Consider the following 24,197-nt stretch of genomic DNA (forward strand, 5'->3'; position numbering starts at 1 on the left):
AAGAGAATTATTTTGGTGTCATTGAAGGTAAATTCGAGTTTGTTATGTTCCTCTTATCTCTGAAATCTGAAAAAATGGTCTCATCTCTGTCTATCTCAGTGGTGAGTATCTTGAAGTTTTATATTCCATGCTTGTTTCTCGCATTTGTAGGTTCCTGTAGCAAATGGAGGCGCATCGTATCCTTTTTCTGTAGATGTTCCTAGATATACAAGGTTTTTATTCCCAAACAAGACGACTACACCTGCAAGGGCTATTGCAAAGGCAATTGTAAGTTAGTATTCCCTGCAATGCATGATTTTCCTCGAGTTCGTATACGCATGTCCAGTTTTTAATGCATTGACTGTTACTGCCATTACAGGTCTATTCATTAAAACCAGGAAGTTCTGCCCAAGAGCACTTAGAGAAATTGATCAACCTCTTAGAACAGTTGGTCTTCTGGGGCTTATACTCCTCTATTGTTCTTTCTGTGTGTGGTAAAATTTATTTGAAATTCTTCTCATTTTAAATATACAGGTATTACCATCCATCTAATGGGGGTCGTTGGACTTATTCACTGGAACGCTTCTTGTTCTATATGGTTATTACATTCCAGAAGCGCTTGCATTGTGAACAACAGTAAGGTTTCAAATTTCAATGCTTAAACTTAGAGTGTGTTTTCCTCCTCTGCAAGGTCTGTATAGTTCTACGTGATCATGGTACAGGAACTTGGACGATAAGGAGCAGCTGAACTGGCCCTAGGGAAGGCAGAGAGGAAGTCTTTTTGTCAGTGCAATGCTGAGATTAGTTGATCGTGGCCAATACAGCAAGAGTGAGCACCTATCTGAGACAGTTGCTGCAGCGACTTCCATCTTGTCTTATGTGGAACCTTCTCTGGTCCTTCCATTTTTAGCTTCTCATATGGCATTGGAGACGGTTAGTATTTTTCTTTTGGTGGTCCAATGTTTACATTAGACTTGATGGTGTTCTTTGACAGAATTTTGGTTGGTGGCTGGGATCTTTTGGTACATCTTTGCTTATTTATTTTTTGCTGTTTCATCCCATTAACTTCGCTTTATCCTCTTTTGTCTAGTTAGATGACTGCAACACACCAGCTGAAATCTGCTGTGACATCAATTGCATATGCTGGACGGGTTCTGTTTCTCACTTCTATCGTCCTCTACTGTAAACATGGATGACAATAGCAGTGAGGAGTTCTTTATTGATCTTTTGGTGGAGTCATTGTCTAATGCATTACTTGGTATGGATGCAAATGATCCTCCCAAAACTTTGGCAAGCATGCAATTGATCGGTTCCATTTTTTCCAATGTAAGCTCCAAGTTCTAATTACTATAATCAAGTTTAGCTTATATCACCTACAGTCTAACCAGAACTTGACATCTTTCTGTATTAATAGATGGCTACTCTGGAAGATAATAATGATGGGTTTTCATTTACGCCAAGGATCGGCATTTCAGAGTGGCTAGATGAATTTTTAATTCGCCTTTTCTCATTACTTCTACACTTGGAGCCAAGTAGTGTTTGTAAGTAGTGGTTCTTTTGTGGTGTCCTTTTTGTTATCTAGCCTTATATTCAGTTTGTTAGGCACATAGTCGGTACCTTCTGATTTGACATTACTACTTTGTTATTGGCTTCCCAGAAATGAAGGACTTCATTCTTCAGCAACGTCAGGTACTTTTCTGGGTTGAGGATGGTCCTACCTACTATTGCATGCTCGAAGTATTGATGGGGAGATTGTCGAAATCACTGTATAACCAGGTTCAGTCATCAGATTTATGCTTAATTTGTTTACAAGTGATCAGAAATTTAGAGATATCACCTTGAACTTGTCCTCCATTGTTTGACAGGCTTTAAAAAGATCTCCAAGTTTGTCAAAACAAATATACTTCCTGGGGCAATTGCAGAGGTTGGAATGCTTTGTTGTGCATTTGTCCATGCTAACCCAGAAGAGGCAGCTGTTCACCTTGTGGAACCAATTTTATCGTCTCTCATATCCTCCTTGGAAGGAGCTCCCAACACAGGTTATGGAGGAACTAGAACTTTTCATGCTTCTGCAAAGAAGGTTGTTGACCCCTTCTAACTGCTACCTTTGAATTCCTGATCAAGCTTTGTCCAAATTTCATCTTGAGTGCACCTTGTCCTTTCTCCAGGAAAAGCCTACTTCTTTCTCCAGCGCTTGAAGCAGCAATTGATTATCAGCTAAAGATATTGTCCGTTGCCATAAATTATGGGGGATCTTCACTCTCCGTTACAAGGATCAATTCAAAGAAGCTATACTTTCTGCATTTGATTCACCATCTTGGAAGGTCCTATTCCTGAGTTATATGTAATGTAGAGATATGTCTTGCCATTGTAATAGTCAAGTGTTTAAGGCATATACTAGCTTTTCCTATGCAAGCAGTACTTGTGTCTGACTTTCAGTGAAATGATAGGTTAATGGAGCGGGTGATCATGTACTACGATCTCTCTTCTGGAAGCCTGATTTCATACTATCCGGTTGATCAGTACAAGTATGGTATCTTGATCCTGTGGGATATAGGCTTGATTTATTCCTTCTACTTATTCTTATCTGTCTAGGTAATTTCTGTTAAATCTGAAGTGTATTCTGGTTTCTAGGTGTACTTTGCTCCATCCTGATTCTACTGTCTTAGAGAAATGGATCAGCACAAAGGATTATCCTGGTGATGAAACATTAATCGCTCCAAAGTGGCATATTCCATCTGATGAAGAAGTTCAATTTGCAAATGAACTTTGAACATTCATTTTCAATCAGCTTTAGACGATCTTTTGAAGATATGCCAAACTAAGATACATTCTGACCCAGGTAATAGTTCTTTTGGTTTTCTGTGGAAATCTTATCCTTCTATAGGAGTAGAGAATTCCCAGCTTGGAAGAACTTCACTTGATTATAATGACGTTGAAATTAGAGAATATGACTTGAGGTCAACTTATCTTGATTTTGCCAAATCATTTGTCAATTTGTTGGCTAATGCTAATCGAAAAAGCAAAAGTGAATCCCTGCATATTTAACTGGGATATATACATATTGTTATATACTTTCATTGTGTCTAATGCACTTTCACTTTTCTGCCAGGGGACGAGAAAGAGCACTTAAAAGTGACTCTGTTGCGTATAGATTCGTCATTGCAAGGTGTTGCGTCATGTTTGCCTGATTTCAGCCCATCCTCCAGGAATGGGATGATCAAAGATCCAGGTCATGTGCCATTCTTGATAGCTGGAGCAACTGGTTCGACTGTTGGCAGCAGGGTACTTCCCGTGAGAAAGCTGCAGGGGGTCATGCATACTGTGTGCAAGTAATGTTTTAATTGCGGTTGGAAATAGGGAGTCTATGCCAATATTAACTATGCATAACTTGCTCATAGTTTCTAAACTTCTGCAGATACTTACTGGAGAAAAAATCAGACGACAGTATTCTTCTGGTACTCGTGATACGTATAATGGATGCTTTAGAAACTATGGTAAGAGAAGCTGAAAATAGAATTCTAAATCATACTGAGGCAGGATAGCTGCTCATAGATTCCCTCTGTTTGGTTCTCTTCCCAATGCTATTGCTTTTGAGTGTGTTCTATCCAGGGAGTATGGAGTATGAGGAGTGGTCAAATCACCGACAGGCTTGGAAATTGGAAACTGCTGGCATAATTGAACCTTCAGTGAATTTTATTGTGTCATCTCATTCTCAAGGGAAGAGAAGGTGAAATTTTTTTCTTCCTATCCCAAATTATCGTTATGATTTTTTGATACAGGGAATTTAGAAGCCTTTCCTTTTTTATTTTCTCCTTTTGCTCCGAATGCTGATTCTATTTGTTTAATTCAGGCCAAGGTGGGCACATATTGACAAAGCATATCTGCACAGTACATGGAGAACATCCCAGTCGTCTTACCATCTCTTTCGTACAAGTGGAAGTTTCTCCCATCAGATCATTTGCTCATTTTGAGTGATGATCTTCTGGATCTTTCTCTGCATAGTTATGAAACTGTTCGAGCGTGAGTTGGCATTGCTTTTCAGTCTTTTTTATAAGATTGTGCTACGTCCATTCTGTGGTTATAATTAAGCTATTTCAACTTACTTTTGATAGACTGATGCACAAACATACTAGTCATTCCTCACGAAGTTTTATTTGATTCATTTTGATGGAATGGATCACCATCATTGCCCTTCATCGGCAAACCACTTCCATCCCCTTTTGCTGAGGTCATCTGTATGAGTGGGCAAAAGGTGGTGTCATGACATAACTCATAAGCAAAGGCATATATTTCTCCAAAATAGTTCTACTGAAGTTGTTTTGGGAGTGGCAATGCAACAAATAAGCAAAACTATGCCGTAACTATGGTGGTATCTGTTATGTATCTATCAATAGATCTTCTGCATGAGCTTGTCAGATATTTGGATGTACACGGATGCCAATTAAGCCTGAAATACCCGAATCAGTCTCTGCTTGTGTCGAGCATGGAGGAAAATTTTGGGCCAAAATATAAAACTAGTTGAAAATTCTGAATTATTCAATTACTCATCCATGTATGCATTTCAATTAGTTTAGAAACCTGATGTTTGGGGAACTGAGGACAGCGGGCATGGGGAGGTTAGACATTGGTGGTACTCTGCATAGATGTTAGGGAAACCACAGGATGACATGCTTATTTTATTATTTGGCATCCTCCGTGGACACGTTATTGTTCTTATCTTTTCTTTTTATGATTTAGATCAATGTCTAATCTATTTAATTTAAACTGTGGTCTTCATCAGACTTGCTGGAAGGTCGTTATTAAAGATGATAAAGAAATGGCCATCTTTGATCTCAAAGTGCGTTCTTTCTCTAGCTGAGAACTTACAGAACCCCAGTGCACCAGAATATGCAGTTTTGGGTTCTTGTGCAATTCTTGCTTCACAAACTGTTCTCAAGCACTTGACCATGGTAAGGAATTTCTCAAAAAGAATTTAGAGCAGATTAGGAAAGGTCAAACTGATGGCTCTATAACTACCATATTTCAGGACCCCAAGTCATGTTCTGTGTTTCTATTGGAGTTCTTTCAAGGTGAGCATTTATCTTAATTTGTGGGAAAATTAACTTAATTTAAGTGCTCAATTTAAGTGCTCTTTGTTTGAAGATAGTATTGTAACATCACTACTTGATAGTCATCACTTATGTTCCTGTTTCCTCTTGAAGCTCCCATCATGAATCTCTAAAAGCTCAAAAGCGATCAATGAGGTAATTTGTTTCCCTTATCTTGTCTCCATCTAGTATTGGAGGAAATCTAAGTCCAGATTTTGACTTCTGCCAGCTTTTTGTCAAATACAATATCCACTTTGGGGGCTTGTCTAGAAACTTCTTCAAAACATCAGATGATCATGCAGATACGCCAGACTTCTTTTGCACTTGGTTTCTCAGATTAGTTCAATGGGTTTTGATTCAATGGGCATGCATTGGCGGTAAATGATTTCTGCTCTCTGATGTTAGAGTTAGGCTTTCTCAGACTTTGCATCTGTTTGTCTAGCCGTCAACTATTGGCAACTTTTTTGGCTGGCTCTTTATCATGAATTTAGATGTTGAATTAAGCATGATTATGTTTATTAAAGTCATTTCATACTGGAGTTGGATGAGATTGCTGGGGAATGAGGCGAATACTCTTCATGTACTTTATGCAGGTACAATTTAATGGCTAATCGAGTTCTCTTGCTGTTGGCTATGGCATCTAGAAATGACCCACGTTTTTCTTCCAAGATTCTGAGTGAAACTGCCGGTCAGTGTACATTCTTTTTGGTATTATCTTCCTGGCGTTCTTTGTTTTCTGTTGCAATTTCGTCTAGTTTGTTGTTTTGACTTAAAAGGAAACCTTTCAGTTTCCTACCAAAATATAGTATATTACTCAAATTCTAGAAAGATGTGAAGTTACATGTCAACATTTGTGCATTTTGAAAGATTGCGGTGCTTGAGATTAAAAAGAAAAAGTCAAGGAACGGGTGCTGCAGGATTTGAAAAGCAAACAGTAAAAAGTAATAGCTACTCTAGGCACAAGTTGAAATCTGAATTTCAGATTAGTCAATATCAGAGCTTTTGCACGTGCTGTTTAGTTGGCCGGAGCGCCATGGTTGTAAGAGAATTGGATCAGTCAGGTTGAACATTATTTGACATAAATGCCATTTCAGGTCACTTTTGAAGAACTTGAAAAGTCAGCTTCCTCAGACCAGAATTCTAGCAATCTCGGCTCTGAATATACTACTGAAAGAATCGCCTTATAAACTGTCAGTCGATGAAGGTACAGGAGTCCACAAGGAAATGCAAGGAAATACTAAATCATCTCTTGAAGAAGCGTTAACTCAAATATTCCAGGAAGAGGGTTTTTTTCATGAAACATTCAGCAGTCTTTCCAATGTTCACATCATAACTGACACAGAAAGCGCATCTTCTGGCGGAAAACAGGGAAATGCATCTTTGCAGAGCGTAGCAGACAAATCAATCACCCGTTTTTATTTTGACTTTTCATCTTCGTGGCCTCGGACCCCTAGTTGGATTTCCTTACTTGGAAGTGATACCTTTTACTCAAACTTTGCGAGGATATTTAAGCGACTGGTACAAGAATGTGGCTTGCCTGTTTTATTAGCACTGAGGAGTAGCTGGAGGAATTTGCAAATGCAAAAGAGAGGTCTAAGCAATGTGTTGCTGCAGAAGCATTAGCAGGGATCCTGCACTCTGATGTTGATGGCCTTGTTGAAGCATGGGACAGCTGGATGATGGTTCAGTTGCAGAGTGTCATCCTATCACAATCTGTTGAATCTGTACCTGAGTGGGCAGCTTGTATACGCTATGCAGTTACAGGAAAAGGAAAATATGGAACAAGACTTCCGTCCTCAGAGAAAGAATTCTAGATTGTTTGGTTAAACCTTTGCCTCTAAAACACGACAACTACAGTAGTTGCTAAGCGCTATGCATTCCGCTGCAGCTCTAATAGAGTTGTCCCCTCAGAAAATGCCAGTTTCCGAAGTGCATCTTCACAGTTGCCTGTTAAAAGAATTGCTGGATAATATGTGCCATTCCTCTGCACAGGTAAGAGTGCCTCTTGACTCCCAGTGGCATTTGCCTCTGTTGTCTTCAGTGTAAAATGGTGAAAATAATGACACTCAACCATAAGGATTCAACCTTATGGTGAATCGACGTAGAATGGTGGCAAGACTGAATAACCATGCTGAGCTGTGACACATTTCTGCGTTATTGTAGTTGTTTTATGCATGCTCCTTCCCAATGTGTAGATGCAGCTTCTTCTCTTCTTGCAGCTATTAATCTTGGTGTATTTAACATCAATATATGTGGATTCCAGCAAAGCTATCTCTGGACTTCATCATTGTATATGTTTCATTTGTCTTGTTTCTGAATGAGAAATTTAAAACCTTGCTGCTGTTAGGCGATCTTGTACTTTCCCACAGTATCTCCATCCTGCCATGAAGTTTGCAATGATTCTCTGGTCTGCTGCATTTTTTTGTGTGGCAGGTAAGGAATCTATAGGGGTCACTCTTCAGTGTTGTGCTCCAACTTTCAGCTGTACAGATCACTTTGTGAAGATCATTCACATGAAGGAGAAATCAGTGATGCACATGACCAAATTTGGGTTGAATCTCTCACTAGACAAGCATCTGAAATGGTCATACGGATTCAATCTTTCTGGCCAGTCTGACATCTTGGGGAGCTCTAGCACTACAAGTCAGGAAGATGGTTGTGGAAATAACTTGCAAGATGTCAAGTGGATGGAAACGGTACTCCTCAAAAATAATTATACTATTTTCTGCTCGACTGATTTTTTTTTATTTTTTAACATGGATTTTTTTTTTTGGTATGCAGTTATTCCACTTCATAATATCATCTTTTGAAGTCTGGAAGATCTTCTTATTTGCTTGATGTACTGGTGGGGTTTCTTCATCCTGTAATTTCCTTGCAGGTAAAGTCTATGGAAATATGAACTTAATGTCACAATTCATTCCATTCTGCTTTCTTATCTCTCTGGCCTGATTGTGAAGAAACTGCACTTTTCAATTAAGAGCTGGTTGGTTAATAGATGATCAGCTTTGGTACTCTGGCATTGTGTTTATTCCAATGCTTATTTGGGGCATCTGCTCATTTGATGCTTAGAGCTACGTTATATGACTTTTCTAGGAAACATCACATAAAGATCTGTCAACACTGGCAAAGGCAGCTTTTGAATTGTTGAAATGGAGGATTTTCTGGAAGCCCTATCTGCAGAAGGTGGTGGACGTAATTCTTCTTCAGTCAATGATCCTAACTGGCGGACAAGATCTGCTACTTTAACGTATCTTAGAACGCTCATGTACAGGTATTGCATTTTATGAAAGGCTCTTATGCGTTGGTGGCAATTGAAATAAATTATTCTAATGAGTCATCTATGTTTTAGTAAATTACATTGTTGAGCTGATTGTGTTCAACTTTTTGTTTGTTGTCGTATCTTTCTATGATGCCTTAGGAGGATACGTAATGCATTTGATAAGACACTGTTTTCTTAAACCGATGTTTGTACTCATGAATTGTTCTCGTGCTAGGCACACTTTTATTCTCTCTTTTACAGAGAAAAAGCAAATCTGGGAAACAGTGGGGCGACTTCTTGTAGACAATCAAGTTGAGGTGAGTTTCTTGATGATTTAGGTTTTGCTAGTTATTGATGTCTAGTAGCTTTTAGTCAGTAATAACGGAAAGCTCTCATCTAAGTTCGCTTTCTGTTGCAACATAGGACCAAATCCATTGGTAAGATTGATCTTGTGAATTGATTATAATTTTCCTGGCAATGAGTTTAATGCTGAGCAGTATTGTAGCAATTTTTTTTTTTGGCCACAAACTAGTACAGTGGCATTAAGTGGTGTCACGGTGATTGATCATAGTGTTTTTTCTTTGTTTTTTTGTGGACTGTCTTCTAAAATGACGTTATTATCCTAAAAATCCATGTGGTGCAGGTAAGAGAGCATGCCGCTGCAGTGTTAGCAGGCTTGATGAAGGGAGGGGATGAAGATTTAGCGAGTAACTTCCGCACTCGTGCTCTTGCAGGGGCAAATGATGTCTTGAAAAAGAAAAGGAGAAGGTTATTATTTTCTTAGCCATTGACTTTAAGTTAGCTGATTTCTATTGTGATACTTTTTGCGATCATTTCTTCATCTTTGTGCCAGTTAAATATTAACTCTCATAGGACACCCTAAATCTGTCTTTCTGCCAGTCATATGTTAACTTAATACGACACTCTTAAACTTGTACCAGAAAGAATATTTTCTCTTGCTGCGGGTAGCTTTGCATTTTTTGTCACCGTAGGCTCTATCACATAAGTTATATCTTGAGAAGTTTATAATTCTTATTGAAGTTAAGATATTTCTGAATCTCTTCATCAATATAACCTTGGCAGTCCTAACAGATAGATAACATGTTTTGCTGAATTATCAATCAGCAGAAGTGCACTATGCACTGGGCCCAACTATGCATTTTTTTTTCTGTGATCAATGCAGTGGGAGAAAGAATGCTTTCATATACCCTATAGAGGCATGTTTTCCTTTTCATTAGTCATTTTAAGCTCATCATCTGCGGTGAGGGACGGATCTAGAAATATTGGGATGAACAGTTTCTTAACTTAGGGTTTGTTTGTTTGTTTTTATGCAAATGATTTCCATGAAAAGGCTTTCCAAACTTTCATGAAAACGCTTCCAACTTTCATGTGTAAGGTTTTCCAATCAACGGAAAACACACTTTACGGTTTAGGAAAACAGCCGTAGATAAAATTGAGGAAAGTGATTTCTCCATCCTACAAAGATGAAATACTTTTCCCAAGCTCCTTTTTCTCACACACTCATACAGAATGGAGAACCATTCTCACGTGAAGTTTTATGAGCACCAAGAGATTAAAGCTTGTTATTTATTTGTATTTCCTATTATTTCGGCATCTTTTTTCAGGTTTCTTTATTTGGATAAAACGGATTACAATTGATACTTTACATAAGGGTAATATCTTAGACAGAGATTCGGATATCATCTTAGTGTCTTTTATTAGGAACAAAATATAATTATATAATTTTTGAATGTGAGATTTAAATATTGAAATTTTTTTCCTTTGCACCAACAAACTACTGAAGACTAATCGCATTCCTTGAAATAATGATCACCGAAAGAATTTTTCTCCATTAAGAATTTTTTTTGTGAAACAAGTACCCCGAAGAGTAAATCAAACTGGATCAAATTCCACCTTTTGTTTTGTTTATATTACTATGCTAAAATGTTAGATGAGAAGAGTACTAAAGTACATTCTGTTTGTGTGCTGCAACTGAATGTTTATAATTGTATGACTATCTAGCAAGTCCTCTTCTTAACTGCAATGAAAAGATGGACATCAATAAGGACTTTTTTTGGGTTGAAATCGGATAAGGACTTAGACAACATATTTTCTTTAAAGGAAAATATGGGTCATATTAAGACATCTCTGAAAAACGTGAAACTTTACGATCAGTTCCTTGAAGTTCAGTTGGGACTATTGTCCCCACTTTTTTATATGTTTATATATACAGTCACAAGGTTCTATAAACTTTAGATGTTGGACAAATCTTCACTTTTGTTGTTCAAGATATATTGTTTCTGTTTGTTTATGTTTTGCTTCTAATTGCTTTAGAAAAAAGATGAGATTAAAATAAAATCCTTTTCTAGTTTCAAATATATTGATTCTTCGGTTACATGTTCTGTGCATTTCCTATCTGATGAATTTCTTCTTCTCTTCTCCTAATCAGAAATATAAACTCTGGTCAATCTATTGCTTCGGTGCATGGCGCTGTACTTGCTCTAGCTGCTTCTGTGTTATCAGTCCCTTATGATATGCCAAGGTGGGTTTCCCTTAGATCAAGCGTCTCTTATTCTCTTTCTATTATTTTGTCCAAATCTGTTTTATTCACAGTCAGGACAATGATGAGATGGCCCAATGAGCCGTGAACGTATATCTAGGACTTGTTTGCATAGTGCCTAGATGACATATCCTTCATTGGCCAACTTCCACTTTCTTTCCAGGAGATGATTTAGTGTCAAATGAGGCAACACAGATTGCTGTTTTCCCTTGAAATGCTACCTTGAATTTCAAACATTTTCAGTTTGTCTAAGAGTACAGAAACGACTCAACTTTTTCCTATGCTCTCAAATTCTATTTCAGTAGTACAACTTTATGAGCCGCTACAGATCTTTTCGCAAGAATCTCTGTGGATCTGAGATGGAATAGTAATTTTTAGCCGGCTTGTAGTTTTGGGATATTTTCATTTGCTGTCTGTGACAGCTACATTTCCCATTTTCATGGCAAACAGAAGAAGAGTGGGTTTCCTGACAGAAACATCTGCGTTTGCTTGCACCTATTTGTAAATTGTGAGAGATGATTGAGCCTGATTTTGAAATTTTTATTTTCTGGACATTTCCATGTTGAGTTTTTTTTTTTTTAAATAACTCTGAATATTTGTAATAATGCCATTTCCCTTCTGTATTGGTGACTTTCACATTGCTCTCTTTAAGGGAAGGGACCATGTCGAACTAAGCTGGATATCTTGATTACCGTATGTTTCACTAGCATATTTCCTATGCGATGATTCTATCTCTTGACAACAATTTTGTTTTCTTTGGTTATTCTGTAGTTGGCTACCTGAGCATGTTACGTTACTGTCGCGATTCGCTGGGGAGCCATCTCCTGTGAAATCTACCGTGACAAAAGCTGTTGCCGAGTTTAGACGGACTCATGCAGACACATGGACTCTTCAGAAAGAGTCGTTCACAGAAGAGCAACTCGAGGTGGATATGCTATAAAATTTTATTTCTCTTCTTCTCAGACTCTTTCAAAATGAACTCGTGTGCTCAAATTTCTCGCATTTCACCTTCACTTGCAGGTCCTGGCCGACACCTCCTCCTCGTCATCCTATTTTGCTTGACCGACGTTACTTTCCCATTGGCATTAGACAGTACACAAAACAACAGGATGAAGAATAACAGCATAGGAGCTCAGCCTCATTTGTGTATAAGTTTGCTTTAGATGTCATGTAATGATCTGCAGACATGTACTCATTTTTTTCTTACTCCCTCTTGTAGTGCAGTAGTTCATTACTGCCGTTGAGTGTAGGTGGCTTTTCCCTTCCTGTCCTGTCTTCTTGTTTAAACTCTATACTACCATTGCATCCATTGGAGCATCAAATTCAGATTGTAAAATGCCAAATAGATGCATCTATCTTGATGCCCTTCCTGCTCCCTGCCTCTTCTGGCTTATGGGAGGGCTGCTCGTCCCGTCATGTTTGTATGAATGCTTCGGATGTGCCAATCAAATTACTACAACCGCTTGTTAAGCCGAGTTTCGATAGAAATTTCGAGGCAGATGGAGATTGCGGTTCGCATTGTGCTTTTGTGGGCAAAAGGATAAAGGATCTTGGTGCTTTCAGAAGAGCAGCTCTCCAAGGGCTGGGACAATCTTCTGAACACCGGCGACGAAGCAAAAGCCTTCGCTGGGAAATTGGCTTAAAGTATTTCACACACTTAAAAGCATTACGAGCGGAAAAATTTGAAAATTACGGAACTCGAAATTTTTTTGCGAACCGGCAGAAAAGGTGAGGTCAAAATGGATCAATCAACCTACAACAGGTGAACAAAATGCAGTCCTTCACTGGACGGAGGTAACATCATGTCTATTTATGCCCTAACTTTGCACTAACTAGATTTTGAACGGACCCTAATAATCCCACGACGGTCACCAGAAAACAGGTGGAGCTGAATATCCTGAGGACGATCCATTTCCGCGTCCAAGGCTCGATGTTCTTCTGCCGGGAGTACATTTCCACCGGAAAGTATATCGCCAGGGGCCAGAAGTTCAACGCCCCCAGCACTCCCAGGACTGAGTTGAAGTAAGGGAAGATGAGCGCGATCCCGACCGTGGATATCACGTATGCTGAACGGAAGCACAGCCTGAAGAGATTAACCTGAAGATCCGGCAACAGCGGGATGCTTATTCTGTAGAACCTGTTCACGAAGTCACTGGCCAGGAACTTCGTCCTGAACCATTTCTCCAGGGTCGCAAAGATCGGCTGGCTGTATAGCTGCAAAAATTATGTACACATCAAAAGAGAGGTAAGCAATGCCCAAATAACATAAACGAGGACAGTTTGCGATTTTCGTAAAGTCATTAGAAGTCGTGAGTTCAGTACATACCTGGAAGCCTCCCAAGAGATGGAGGATAATGCAAGCGTTGGCGAAATCAATGAGGGCGTGCGGGTGGAAGGACTCGAAACCCATCAAGAGGCTGCCCGGAGTGACGTCACCGAAGGCTGCATATCCGAAACAACCACAGCATAGGTAGAAGAAGGTGGTGATTATGATGGCTATCACGGAGGCCTTCTTCATCGTCTTGTTCTCTGCTGGGGGAGACTTCAGAGTGTCCTTTCATTCAGCAAAGGCAAAATTAGGTTTATTCACTCAAGCCTGTTATAGCACAAGCACAGCTGAGCTCCTCAACTAGTACTTCAATTGTGAAAATGGCACAATTGAGAAAAATGATGATGGGCACCTGTATCTCCAGAAGAACGAGCGAGTACGGGTACGCGAAAGCAATGTCGCCCATTGCTTGGAATGCAAGCCACGTCTTCTTGGCAGGATTGGCAGCTGGGACTCCGCCGATGCTTCCTAGGATTTTCCCATTTTCTGAAGCAGCGACGCGAGTTAGACAAGTAAAACAGCTCACGATCTAACAGTTCCTCCTTTGATCTGCTCAGTCTCCAGACAGAATAGAACCTCAAGAGTACAGAAATTTAATAGCTTTTCTTTCATATTGTCATCTTAACACTAGAATCTTCAAAACGGACCGAATGAAAAGGAAGTGAGGAACTGATATAGATTGCTTTGCGAGTAGAGGTTAAACTCTGCTGCAATTGAAGAATTATCAAAGTGAATTTCCCGGAGAGTACCTGCTACTTTCGCGACACCTAGTCCAAATCCTATGAAAGAGTAGCAGAAGGACATCATCGCAGCAAGAACCGAGAGCCAGACTATGTTATGAAAGTCACGGATCTGCGACATCATGATTTGAGTAACTCCAAATATCACCATATAAACCTCCTGGCCGTACTCGCATGATCCCTCTTGCCCGTCTTTGTGGTGACAGGCTGATTTATGAATGGATCTACAGATTACGACCGCACAGCATATTTTTTTCCAGTCAAAATAGGCCGACAACGCATTTAGTTACATCAAACCAATATTCTTGGATAAACGTTTACCTCATACTGGTAGCCGTAGTTATCACATAAGCAATACCTGTACCATACATGCTCAGATACTGAAGCAAACGACAACACCACATCTGCGTTCTACCTGAAATGGGAAAGCCACTTGTGGATATTTCACAATCTGCGGAAGGGAATTTCTGAGATCTTCTCAGGATAAGAATAGGTCCATTGTAGTTACCTAGATTCACTCTGACAGCGTCCCTGTAAGAGTATTTCAGGTGCCTGTTACAGGGTCTGGAGACCTGTAACAGTCGGACAGCAGAGAAGCGGAAACATAGGTGACGGCTGCTAAACAAAGCAAATAAACCGGGCCCGCTATCCATCCCAGTTGCGCGATACTCCACGCTAAGGACAGAACTCCCGATCCAATGACTGCGGTGAGGATATGAGCGATGCAGCTACTTACGGTACCTACATTTAAGCATTTTGGTACAAAGAAGTTAAAACTGAGGAAGAATCACTAAGGTTCACTCTGCTCGGCAAAATCAATATTCCTTGAAATATCTCACCTGTCCTCTTCGGTTGCTTGTCATCGTCAAACAGGCCCTCAGGAAGTGTGGAACTATCTTTGGCAACCATTGTTTCATCCAAATCGACGATAAAATTGATACTTGATCACCTGTATGCGCATGACAAGTTCAACTATGGTGTTACGTGTGGATCATATGCACCTAAGCCTACGTTTGTTTCAAAGGACTCAACACAAGCTGCAACACTCGATGCTCCTTCACATACAGCGAAATTCTATATGATCACTTCCAACATGATAAGATCTTAAGCTTTCAAAGAGTTAGCTCAGCTCCAAACTGTGGCAATTCCTGATGCGAAACTAGAACACGACACGGCACAAGTAATTCAAAACTGGCAGAAATCTAAACATTTTCACCATTGCTTAAAAAGAAAAGGATGCCGTGTCTTGGTAGTGACTTGATACGAATATGATGACATGATATGCATCCCCGTCACCATTATAATGTGTGTTAAACAACACGCCCTAAGTGACTCGGGAAGGTTATTCATCAGTCACCCCAGTGTCACCGAAGTAAAGAACGAACCGATCGTACCTTAATGATCTTGCTGATCGAAGAGCCTGAAGAAGGATGGACTGCTGGAAACGGAAATCTGCCATATACTAGGAAACCACCTGAACGAGGCCTCATAAATCCCCAGCGCCCGCAAAATTCCAGTATTTGCCTCCTCAAGAACAGTCGCAGACTCCGCAACAGATTGTACCCAAAACTTAACCGAATTCCACTGCTTTTCCCGCTTCAGGAAAAGTTGCTTTTAACGCAAGAAATCGCAGTGCAAGCACACCCAACTATCAGATCCGATGGATCTTGATGCTTTCAAGAGGAAAGAGGCTTCACCCTTTGAAATGTTCTTGAATATTTTCGGTGTTTGCGCTCCTGGAAGCAGATCAACTCTTCAGTGAAATTTGACAGGTAAAGAAAGACGCTGGGAGGTTTTTAAAGCCAAGAATGGCAACCCAATCAACCGCAGGAATTTATGGGCAGTTATTGTTTGTTTTGACAAATTTCATAAACCATAGGGACTTTCACGATCTTTTTTCGGGAACAAAAGATCCCGAATCATCTGTTCCTCGAGGCTTAAAAACAAAAAATCATAAATTTGATATGTGGCCTTTTTTTCCTCCAAGCACAAGGTTTGGATTATTCTAAACCTTGCATTACCGGTACGAGTGGCTTTCTTGCAGAAATGATGGTATTTTTTGGAATAATTACTTGCCAAATATATCTTTTAGTGCCAATAATACTAATTACTTTTGTAACGGCAATTGGAATCGTATTAACTCCTATTTATTTATTTGTGATCTATGTAACGTCAAATGCTCTATGGATACGTGTTATTTAATGTTCCAAACTCTTTTATTTATTTATTTATTTATTATGGGCTGCGAAAGTTATTTGTTTTTATCTCGCCACCTTCATTGAGATCAACCAAGTTGGCTCTCCTAAGCCATACCAACCATAACTTAATATTCAATTTAAATATGCAATTTGGCTTTTTTATTGAGCTGCCATTAACACGCGAGGGATGATTATCCAAATGCGCAAAAAAATAAAATAAAACTCAATAATCAGAGCAATTAATAAATTGCATAAAATTTAAAATAACCTAGATGCCCTAAGCCGAAGCAAAGCGTATTACTATCCATCGTCATGAGATTTCTACAATCTATGACTATTAGAAAATATGCAGACAAAATGCATAATGTCATGCATAATTGTGCATGAATGAATGATGAACTAATATGCAATCTACACTTCTTTTTTTTTTTTGTTATATTCCTCATGTAATCAACATGAATAATTTAAGAAACCATATGAATGAATGGTAAGATTCAATGTGACAGAAATTGGCCTACATGTGCCAATTAACTTATTAAATTAATTGCATGGCATGGCTACTCGACATTCATAATGAGTCCTAAACTAAATATCATGATGTCAGATATACGTGAATTCCAAATGTTATCTATATGATGTACTAATTAAAATTAATCCTAAATGTCATGTAATGTGCAGTTGGAAATTAATTCTACTAATTAATGCAAAATACCTGAGATTCTCTAATTCAATTCTTCAATAGCTAGTACTTCATGATCTTTCAAATTTGAGGAACATTACGGTGAATGACTCATTGTTTTGCTTTGAGAGAATTGATATAGTTTTATGTCCATCCTTGTTTAAACTTCCCTTTAGCAGGAAGAACGCTAGCAATTTAAGATCCATCCATAGCTAATAATCATAGTGATTTACATGAGTGTGGCAAGACAATGCCATCAAACAAAAGCATTTGAATATTTTGCAACGTCATGTAGTCTTTTCCTATAACTTTTACTTCTTATTCATCTTGTATGTTGTAATAGGAAATAAATACCAGAGGTTATGTACTAAGCTGGGCTTTCCCATATATTTCTTTGCCTGTAGAATCTATTTGATAGTTATTGGTCATTGTACGAGACTGTTGACATCGGATGTTTACCAATAATTTTAAAATACATTTTTTTTTTTTTTTTTTTTTTGGAAAATTAATGACTAGAGAATGTAGGAGGGCTAGTCCAAGTCTGGCCCTCTCACGCAACCTCACTCTCATTTCCCAGCTCGTTCTCTTTTCTCTCACAGCCCTTGCCCCTTTCCAGCCCATTCTCCTCTTTCTTGGCCCAGCCTTTTCTACCCTTCAGCCAACCATGCTCCTCACGCGCTCGCTCCAGCACGTGGGAAAATGGGCAAAGCGTGCGAGATCAACACGAGAGCTTCTGAATGGGGCTGACGAGGGCGGATTCCCTCTCCAATCAATTCCCCACTCGACGGATTTGTGCGTTGGAGTGAGCGAAGAGGGAGAGGAACGGATTTTGTCTGGACATAGACATTGCGTGAGGGGGTGACATATATTAGGGAGGGATCTAATTGTGGACTATATTAATTGATATTATAATTTACCGTTTAACGCTTATCGCTTTTTTTTACGAAGTTTGGTCTAAGGTGAGATGTGGTTTTAATTAGTCTAATACTAGCTGGAAATGGGGCCAAACAGTCCTGGTCCATAATGAGAGGGGACGGCTGAAACTCTATAAATACCAAGTCTCTCCTCTAACCTTAATTCTCACATGTATCCTCACCTAAGTGGCGTTTACCTAACGCTACATGTGAGAGGACCACCTCATTGAGCCAGTGATACGGAAGGCAATAGATGAGAATGACTTACGCGTGGAACATTGTGTTTCTACTTCCGCTTCAAGAACAATGGATTCCAAAATAGGTGCGTTAATCTTTCTACTCAATTATGCATGTTCTTGTTCTAGTTATGGAGATTTTGGGATTACGCAATTTGCGTTTAACATGTGGTATCAGACCTTCCATAACCCTAGAACAAAGGATTTTGCCCTAATTTGAGATTTTTGAGATTTTTTGTTCAATAAAAATTAAATTAAATTATATATTCGGATTGGGCTCGACGAGACGAAGAAATCCATAGGCGGCGCATCGCCGGAGGAGGCCGCATGCGCCCCCATGCGCGGCCACGCGTTGCCCACTCAGGCAACGCGTGCGGGCGCGTGGAGGCTCCAATTCGCGCATGGCCGACGGCGTTGGACTCGTATGATTATTCCCTACATCATGGTGTATTTATTTTGCACGTTTGATGATTTTATGATGTAAAAATACATGCAAAGCCCTAAATACGTGAATTTTTAGTATATTTTTGCGTATTTTTCTTGTATTCTCTGTGTTTTTGAAAATACATGTGTTAATAGTTACCGATATATTATCACATAAAAATTATAAAGTGTGATTCATTAATAAAAATTAAAATTTATTGTATTTTATTAATGAATAAGGTAGTGTAATTAGCATAGCATGTGATTTGAGTGATATGATGCTCCTATCACTAAAGTTAAATCACATGTATATGGTGTATGTGAGATGTAAAGATTATATCCCTAGTATGAGAGAATTTCAAGGATTCAATTGAGTTGCGACCGCCAAAGTGGTACACTTGATTGGGTTTGAGAAATTTCGATTTTGTATATTGATTGGGATGTCTCCTGGTCTAATGCATAGTTATACTCCCAAAGGAAGTGATTGTGTATTAGTTCATGGAGTGATACATGATAGTGTGGTGGAGGAGTGACCAATCCTAATGGTTCATATGCTCAAAGGTGATGAATTTACGAAAATTGGAATATATTCTCATAACACTTATCATGTGGGGAGTGTACAATTGCATGTCATGTATTCTGCCCAAAGGTGATTATGTGATTTTGCATGTAACTCTCTGGATGTGTACTTGTACGTCAAGTTACACAATGCTCACATGATGCTAATTATATATACTGCTTATTTTTCAGTCACCTTTTCTGTAAATGGTAACTCCGTCATCATTGAAGTTCTTGCTAGTTCGAATTTTAAGAGATAGAGAGAGGATTTTATGTTTGTTATGGAGATGGCAGATGTTCATATAGCTCTTACTACTGATCGGTCGGCAGATTTAACTACCGAGAGTACAGAGGCTCAAAAAGCAAATTTTGCTGCATGGGAAAAGAGCAATAGAATTTGCTTGCTGTCCATGAAGCGTTCCATTCAGGAACACTTGAAAAGTGGTTTGCCTACAGACTGCAATGCTAGGCAGATGATGGAAGCTTTGATGGCTAAAAATCATGTCTCACCTAATACTGAGATATGAACACACATGCAAATACTTTTTTACTATGACGTATGATGGTTCTAGTGGAGTTAGAGATTATGTTATGAGGATGGTTGATTTACAGACAAAGCTTCATGCTCTCAATGTTGAAATTCCTACTGCTTGCATTGTCCATCAAGCTCTAAATACTCTTCCTCCTGATTTTGGGATTATCAAGATCAATTATAGTTCCCAAGATGAAACCTGGTCTGTTAATGACCCGATTGCAAGGTTGGTGGCAAAGGAAGAGAAATTGAAGAAAGATAAAGAACATATTGCTCTTTATGCTTCTAGTTCTGCTAGTGACAAGGGTAAGAAGTTGAAGAACTATACCCACAAAGGCAATTCAGAAGTTGCCGGTCCTTCCAACAACAAAGGAAATTCTGAAGATGCAAGTCCTTCTAACACTCTGGGTCCTAAAAATGCATTCACCAAGAAGGATGGTGTTCTTTGTTACTTTTGTAGGGAGAGAGGACACGTGAAGAAACGTTAAGGCAAGTTTAAGGCTTGGTTGTCTAAGAGAAATAAGAGAGAGCCTAAAGGTAATGATTCTTTGGCATTTGTTTATGAATCCAATCTATCTCAAGTTCCGACCACCCCGGTGGCTAGATAGTAGTGCAACTAATCATGTTGCATTTACCATTTAGGGGTTCATAAACCGAAGGACGCCAAATCAGGATGAATCAAAGCTCACTGTTGGAAATAGCGTTGGAGTTGATGTTGAGTTCGTGGGAGATGTTATTTTGATTTTAGATTCTGGTTTTCGGGTGGTGTTAAGAAACACTTTTTACATACATTCTTTTAGGCAGAATTTAGTTTCTGTGTCTTGTTTGGACATGCGTGGATACTCTTTGAAATAAAGAGTAATATACTATTTCCATGTTTTATGATTCAAATAAGATTGTGTGTTGCAATTTATCCGATGGATTATATCGATTGAGCTTATCTCCCAACGACATATACGTTGCTTATTCCGCTGAAAATGTTGTTTCCAAAAGGCCTCTACTTAAGGAACAGTCTTATACATTACGTCATAAATGTCTTGGTCACATCTCTAAAGATAGAGTAGAAAGGCTTATAAAGGCTGATATCTTGCCTACTCTTAAAGATGATCAAGAGACTTGCGTAGACTGTTGTAGAGGTAAGATGACTAAGATAAAGAAGAAATCTGTTGTACGAAATTCAGACTTGTTAGAGGTTATTCACACTGATATTAGTTGATCATACACGGCTACTTTGTGCAGAAATTTTTATTTCATCACATTTATTGACGATTATTCCCAATATGGATACTTATACTTGATTAAAGAAAAGTCCGAGTCTCTTGATAAATTCAAGATTTTTCGGACTGAAGTGGAAATATAGTTGAGAAAAGTTATTAAGATTGTCAGATCTGATCGTGGTGGTGAGTATTTTGGTAAGCACGGTGATGCTGGCCAACTTAAAGGGCGGTTTGCTAAATACTTAGAGGATTCTGAGATAATAGGTCAGGGCTTACTATGCCCGAAGTCCCGAACAAAATGGTGTAGCTGAAAGGCGGAATCGTACTCTTATGGACATAATGAGAAGTATGATTAGTAGGACCAATTTACCTAATTTTCTGTGGGGAGAAGCTTTGAAAACAGCTCTTTATATTCTAAATCGCGTTCCTACTAAAGCGGTTCCATTGACTCTTTTTGAGTTGTGGACTGGACGTAAACCTAACTTGAATCATCTTAAAGTTTAGGGATGTCCAGCAAAAGTGAAGTTATATAATCCAACATTGAGTAAGCTGGATTCCAAAACTACTCGGTGTTACTTCGTGTCTTACCTGCATCATTCAAAGGGGGTATCGATTTTATAACCCTAATGGAGGAATAAGAATTGTGGAATCTCGTATCACAAAATTTCCGGAATTTGATGTAGCTAAAAAGGGTAATCAAGCCACAAGCTATCGAAGATGATAGTATGGTGGGGATTATCGGATCCCCTGTCTCATCCTATGCAGACAATTATGGAGCTTCTTACGCCACAAACTGAGCCTGTTGTGGCACATGATCCTATTGTTGAGATAGTCCCTAATGAAATTCCTCAAACCCCTCAAATTCAGAATGAGGCTAAAGTACCTCCACTCAGAAGATCAACTAGAGAAAGACGTTCAGCTATACCACCAAACTATCTAGTCTACCTGGGAGAGCATGATTATGATATAGGCTGTGTTGTTGATCCCGTGACTTATACTGATACCATCTCATGTCCTCAATTAGATTTGTGGTTAGATACGATGAAAGATGAGATGCAATCTATGAAACATAATGGTGTTTGGGAGCTTGTTGAATTGCCTGAAGGTTGTAAACCTATTGGTTGCAAATGGGTATTCAAGACTAAAAGGGATTCCAAATGAAAGATTGAAAAGTTTAAAGCCGATCGGTAGCTAAGGGTTTCACTCAAAGAGAAGGAATAGATTATGAAGCAACATTTTCTTCAGTTTCTTTTAAAGATTCCTTTAGAGTGATCTTGGCATTGGTAACTTATTACGATATGGAGTTACACCAGATGAATGTTAAGACTACTTTTCTAAATGGAGACCTTGATGATGAGGTTTATATGGTGCAGCCTGAAGGTTTTGTAGTAGATGACTCAAGTAAGCTTGTTTGTAGATTGAAAAAGTCTATTTATGGCCTTAAGCAAACTTCTAGACAGCGGTATTTCAAGTTTCATATTGTTGTTACTTCATTCGGATTTATTGAGAATAAAGTAGATCAGTGTATATACACCAAGGTCAGTGGGAGGAAATATATTTTTCTCATATTTTATGTAGATGATATCTTGCTTGCTAGTAGTGACATTGGTTTGCTACATGAGACAAACTGGATGTTATTGAAAATTTTTGATATGAAAGACCTTGGTGAGGCGTCTTTTGTCCTTGGCATTGAGATCCATAGGGATCGCTCACGCCGTTCATTGGGTTTATCTCAAATGGCATATATTGATCGCGTTTTAGAAAGATTCAATATGCAGGATTGCAAACCAAGAATTGCTCATGTTGTTAAGGGTGATAAATTGAGTCTTTCACAATGCCCTAATTTAGATTTTGAGAAAACTCAAATGAAGGATGTACCTTATGCTAGTGTGCTTGGAAGCATCATGTATGCTTAAGTTTGCACTAGGCCAGATATTGCTTTTGCAACAGGGTTTCTAGGCAGATATCAGTCAAATCCAGGACATAATCACTGGGTTGTTGCCACGAAGGTTTTAAGGTACTTAAAGAGAACAAAAGATTATATACTGATGTATAGACATGTTCCAAACTTGCAACTAGCAGGCTATTCAGATGCAGATTTTGCTGGTTGTCAAGATGATAAGAAGTCAACGACAGGATACATATTTATGTTGGCAGGAGGTGCAATATCATGGAAGAGCGAAAACAGAAATCCATATCTTCTTCTACCATGCAAGGAGTTTGTAGCATGTTTTTCAACCGCTACTCAAGCTATTTGGCTCCAAACCTCATTAGGGAGTTATCAATATTTTGATTTTGTGGATAGACCCATACAGCTATATTGTGACAATAAATCTGCAGTGTTGTTTATTAATAACAATATAAGTCTCAAGGGTCTAAACACATGGAGGTTAAGTTTTTGACTATAAAGGAATCAAAGCGTACGGTGACGCTTGCAGATTATATTCCTACAGATGATATGATTGCAGATCCACTAACTAAAGGCCTATGCCCATGTGTTTTTATCGACATGTCATTAGTATAGCCTAGAGCATCTTGGGATGCTGTTATTTAGTGAGCTGTGTTTTTATTTTTCCTTGAATAAAGTTTACATCTGTTTTGTTACAATTTAGTAACACTTTGATATATATATGTCAATTTTTGCATTCAATAAAATATTTTTGAATGGATTGTTATTATATTGAATATATATATATATATATATATATATATATATATATATATATATATATATATATTGTTGAAAGTCTCAAAGATATTGCTTAAACCTTGAGTGAAGGCTAGGGGCATCCGGGCATCCGATTATTAGCCTTGTGCATATGTTTTGTGATACATAAAGAAAGGTTAACCGTAAGGACAATACATATGTCGGTTCATTGGAACCATAAAGCATTCTCTAGTTGCACAAGTTTTTCTGACGTCTAAAGTTAAGAGAATGGTGACTGACAAATGGGATCTCTCTATGAGAGATGTTATTTATTTACCACACTACCATATTGAATCCATATCAATAAAGTTGAGAACATTCGTGACCATGGAAGGCTCTGTGTGTATACATGCAGTTACCGTCATGATTCAGTGTTTAAGATTTTATGGGATATGATTGACTATTAAGAATTATCTCTGGAATATGCGCACATACAAGTATTTATTTCAATTAATATGGTCCAAGTGGGAGAATGTAAGAGTTTTTCTAATTATGGACTACATTAATTGATATTGTAATTTACCGTTTAACGTTTACCGTTTTACGGGGTTTGGTCTAAGGTGAGATAGAACGTTTCTTAATTAGTCTAATATGAGCTGGCTAGTGTGGGCCGAGTTGAGCCTGGCCCGTAATGAGAGGGACTGGCTGGAAACTTTATAAATAGTACTTAAGTCTCTCCTCTAACCATAATTTTCACATGTATCCTCACCTAATGGGCATTTACCTAACGCTACACGTGAAGGGGCCGCCTCATTGAGCCAGTGATACAGAGGGTA

The 24,197-nt window shown here is 38.7% G+C and overlaps 1 protein-coding gene and 1 pseudogene across 1 annotated transcript; one reads left to right on the forward strand and one right to left on the reverse strand.

Annotated features, from left to right (window-relative positions):
- The first annotated feature begins 74 nt into the window (after positions 1 to 74).
- On the forward strand, positions 75 to 12,347 carry LOC120294403 (annotated as a pseudogene).
- Positions 12,348 to 12,378: 31 nt separating this feature from the next.
- LOC104451767 (probable amino acid permease 7) lies at positions 12,379 to 14,866 on the reverse strand. The gene is given in 8 exon segments (XM_010066360.3): positions 12,379 to 13,102; positions 13,215 to 13,442; positions 13,570 to 13,703; positions 13,967 to 14,181; positions 14,279 to 14,372; positions 14,466 to 14,504; positions 14,507 to 14,698; positions 14,797 to 14,866. Coding segments are annotated over 8 exon segments (1,380 nt in total). The 3' UTR covers positions 12,379 to 12,694.
- Between the last annotated feature and the right edge of the window lie 9,331 nt (positions 14,867 to 24,197).

Source organism: Eucalyptus grandis, chromosome 6 (assembly GCF_016545825.1).
Source record: "Eucalyptus grandis isolate ANBG69807.140 chromosome 6, ASM1654582v1, whole genome shotgun sequence".
Classification (NCBI taxonomy): domain Eukaryota; kingdom Viridiplantae; phylum Streptophyta; class Magnoliopsida; order Myrtales; family Myrtaceae; genus Eucalyptus; species Eucalyptus grandis.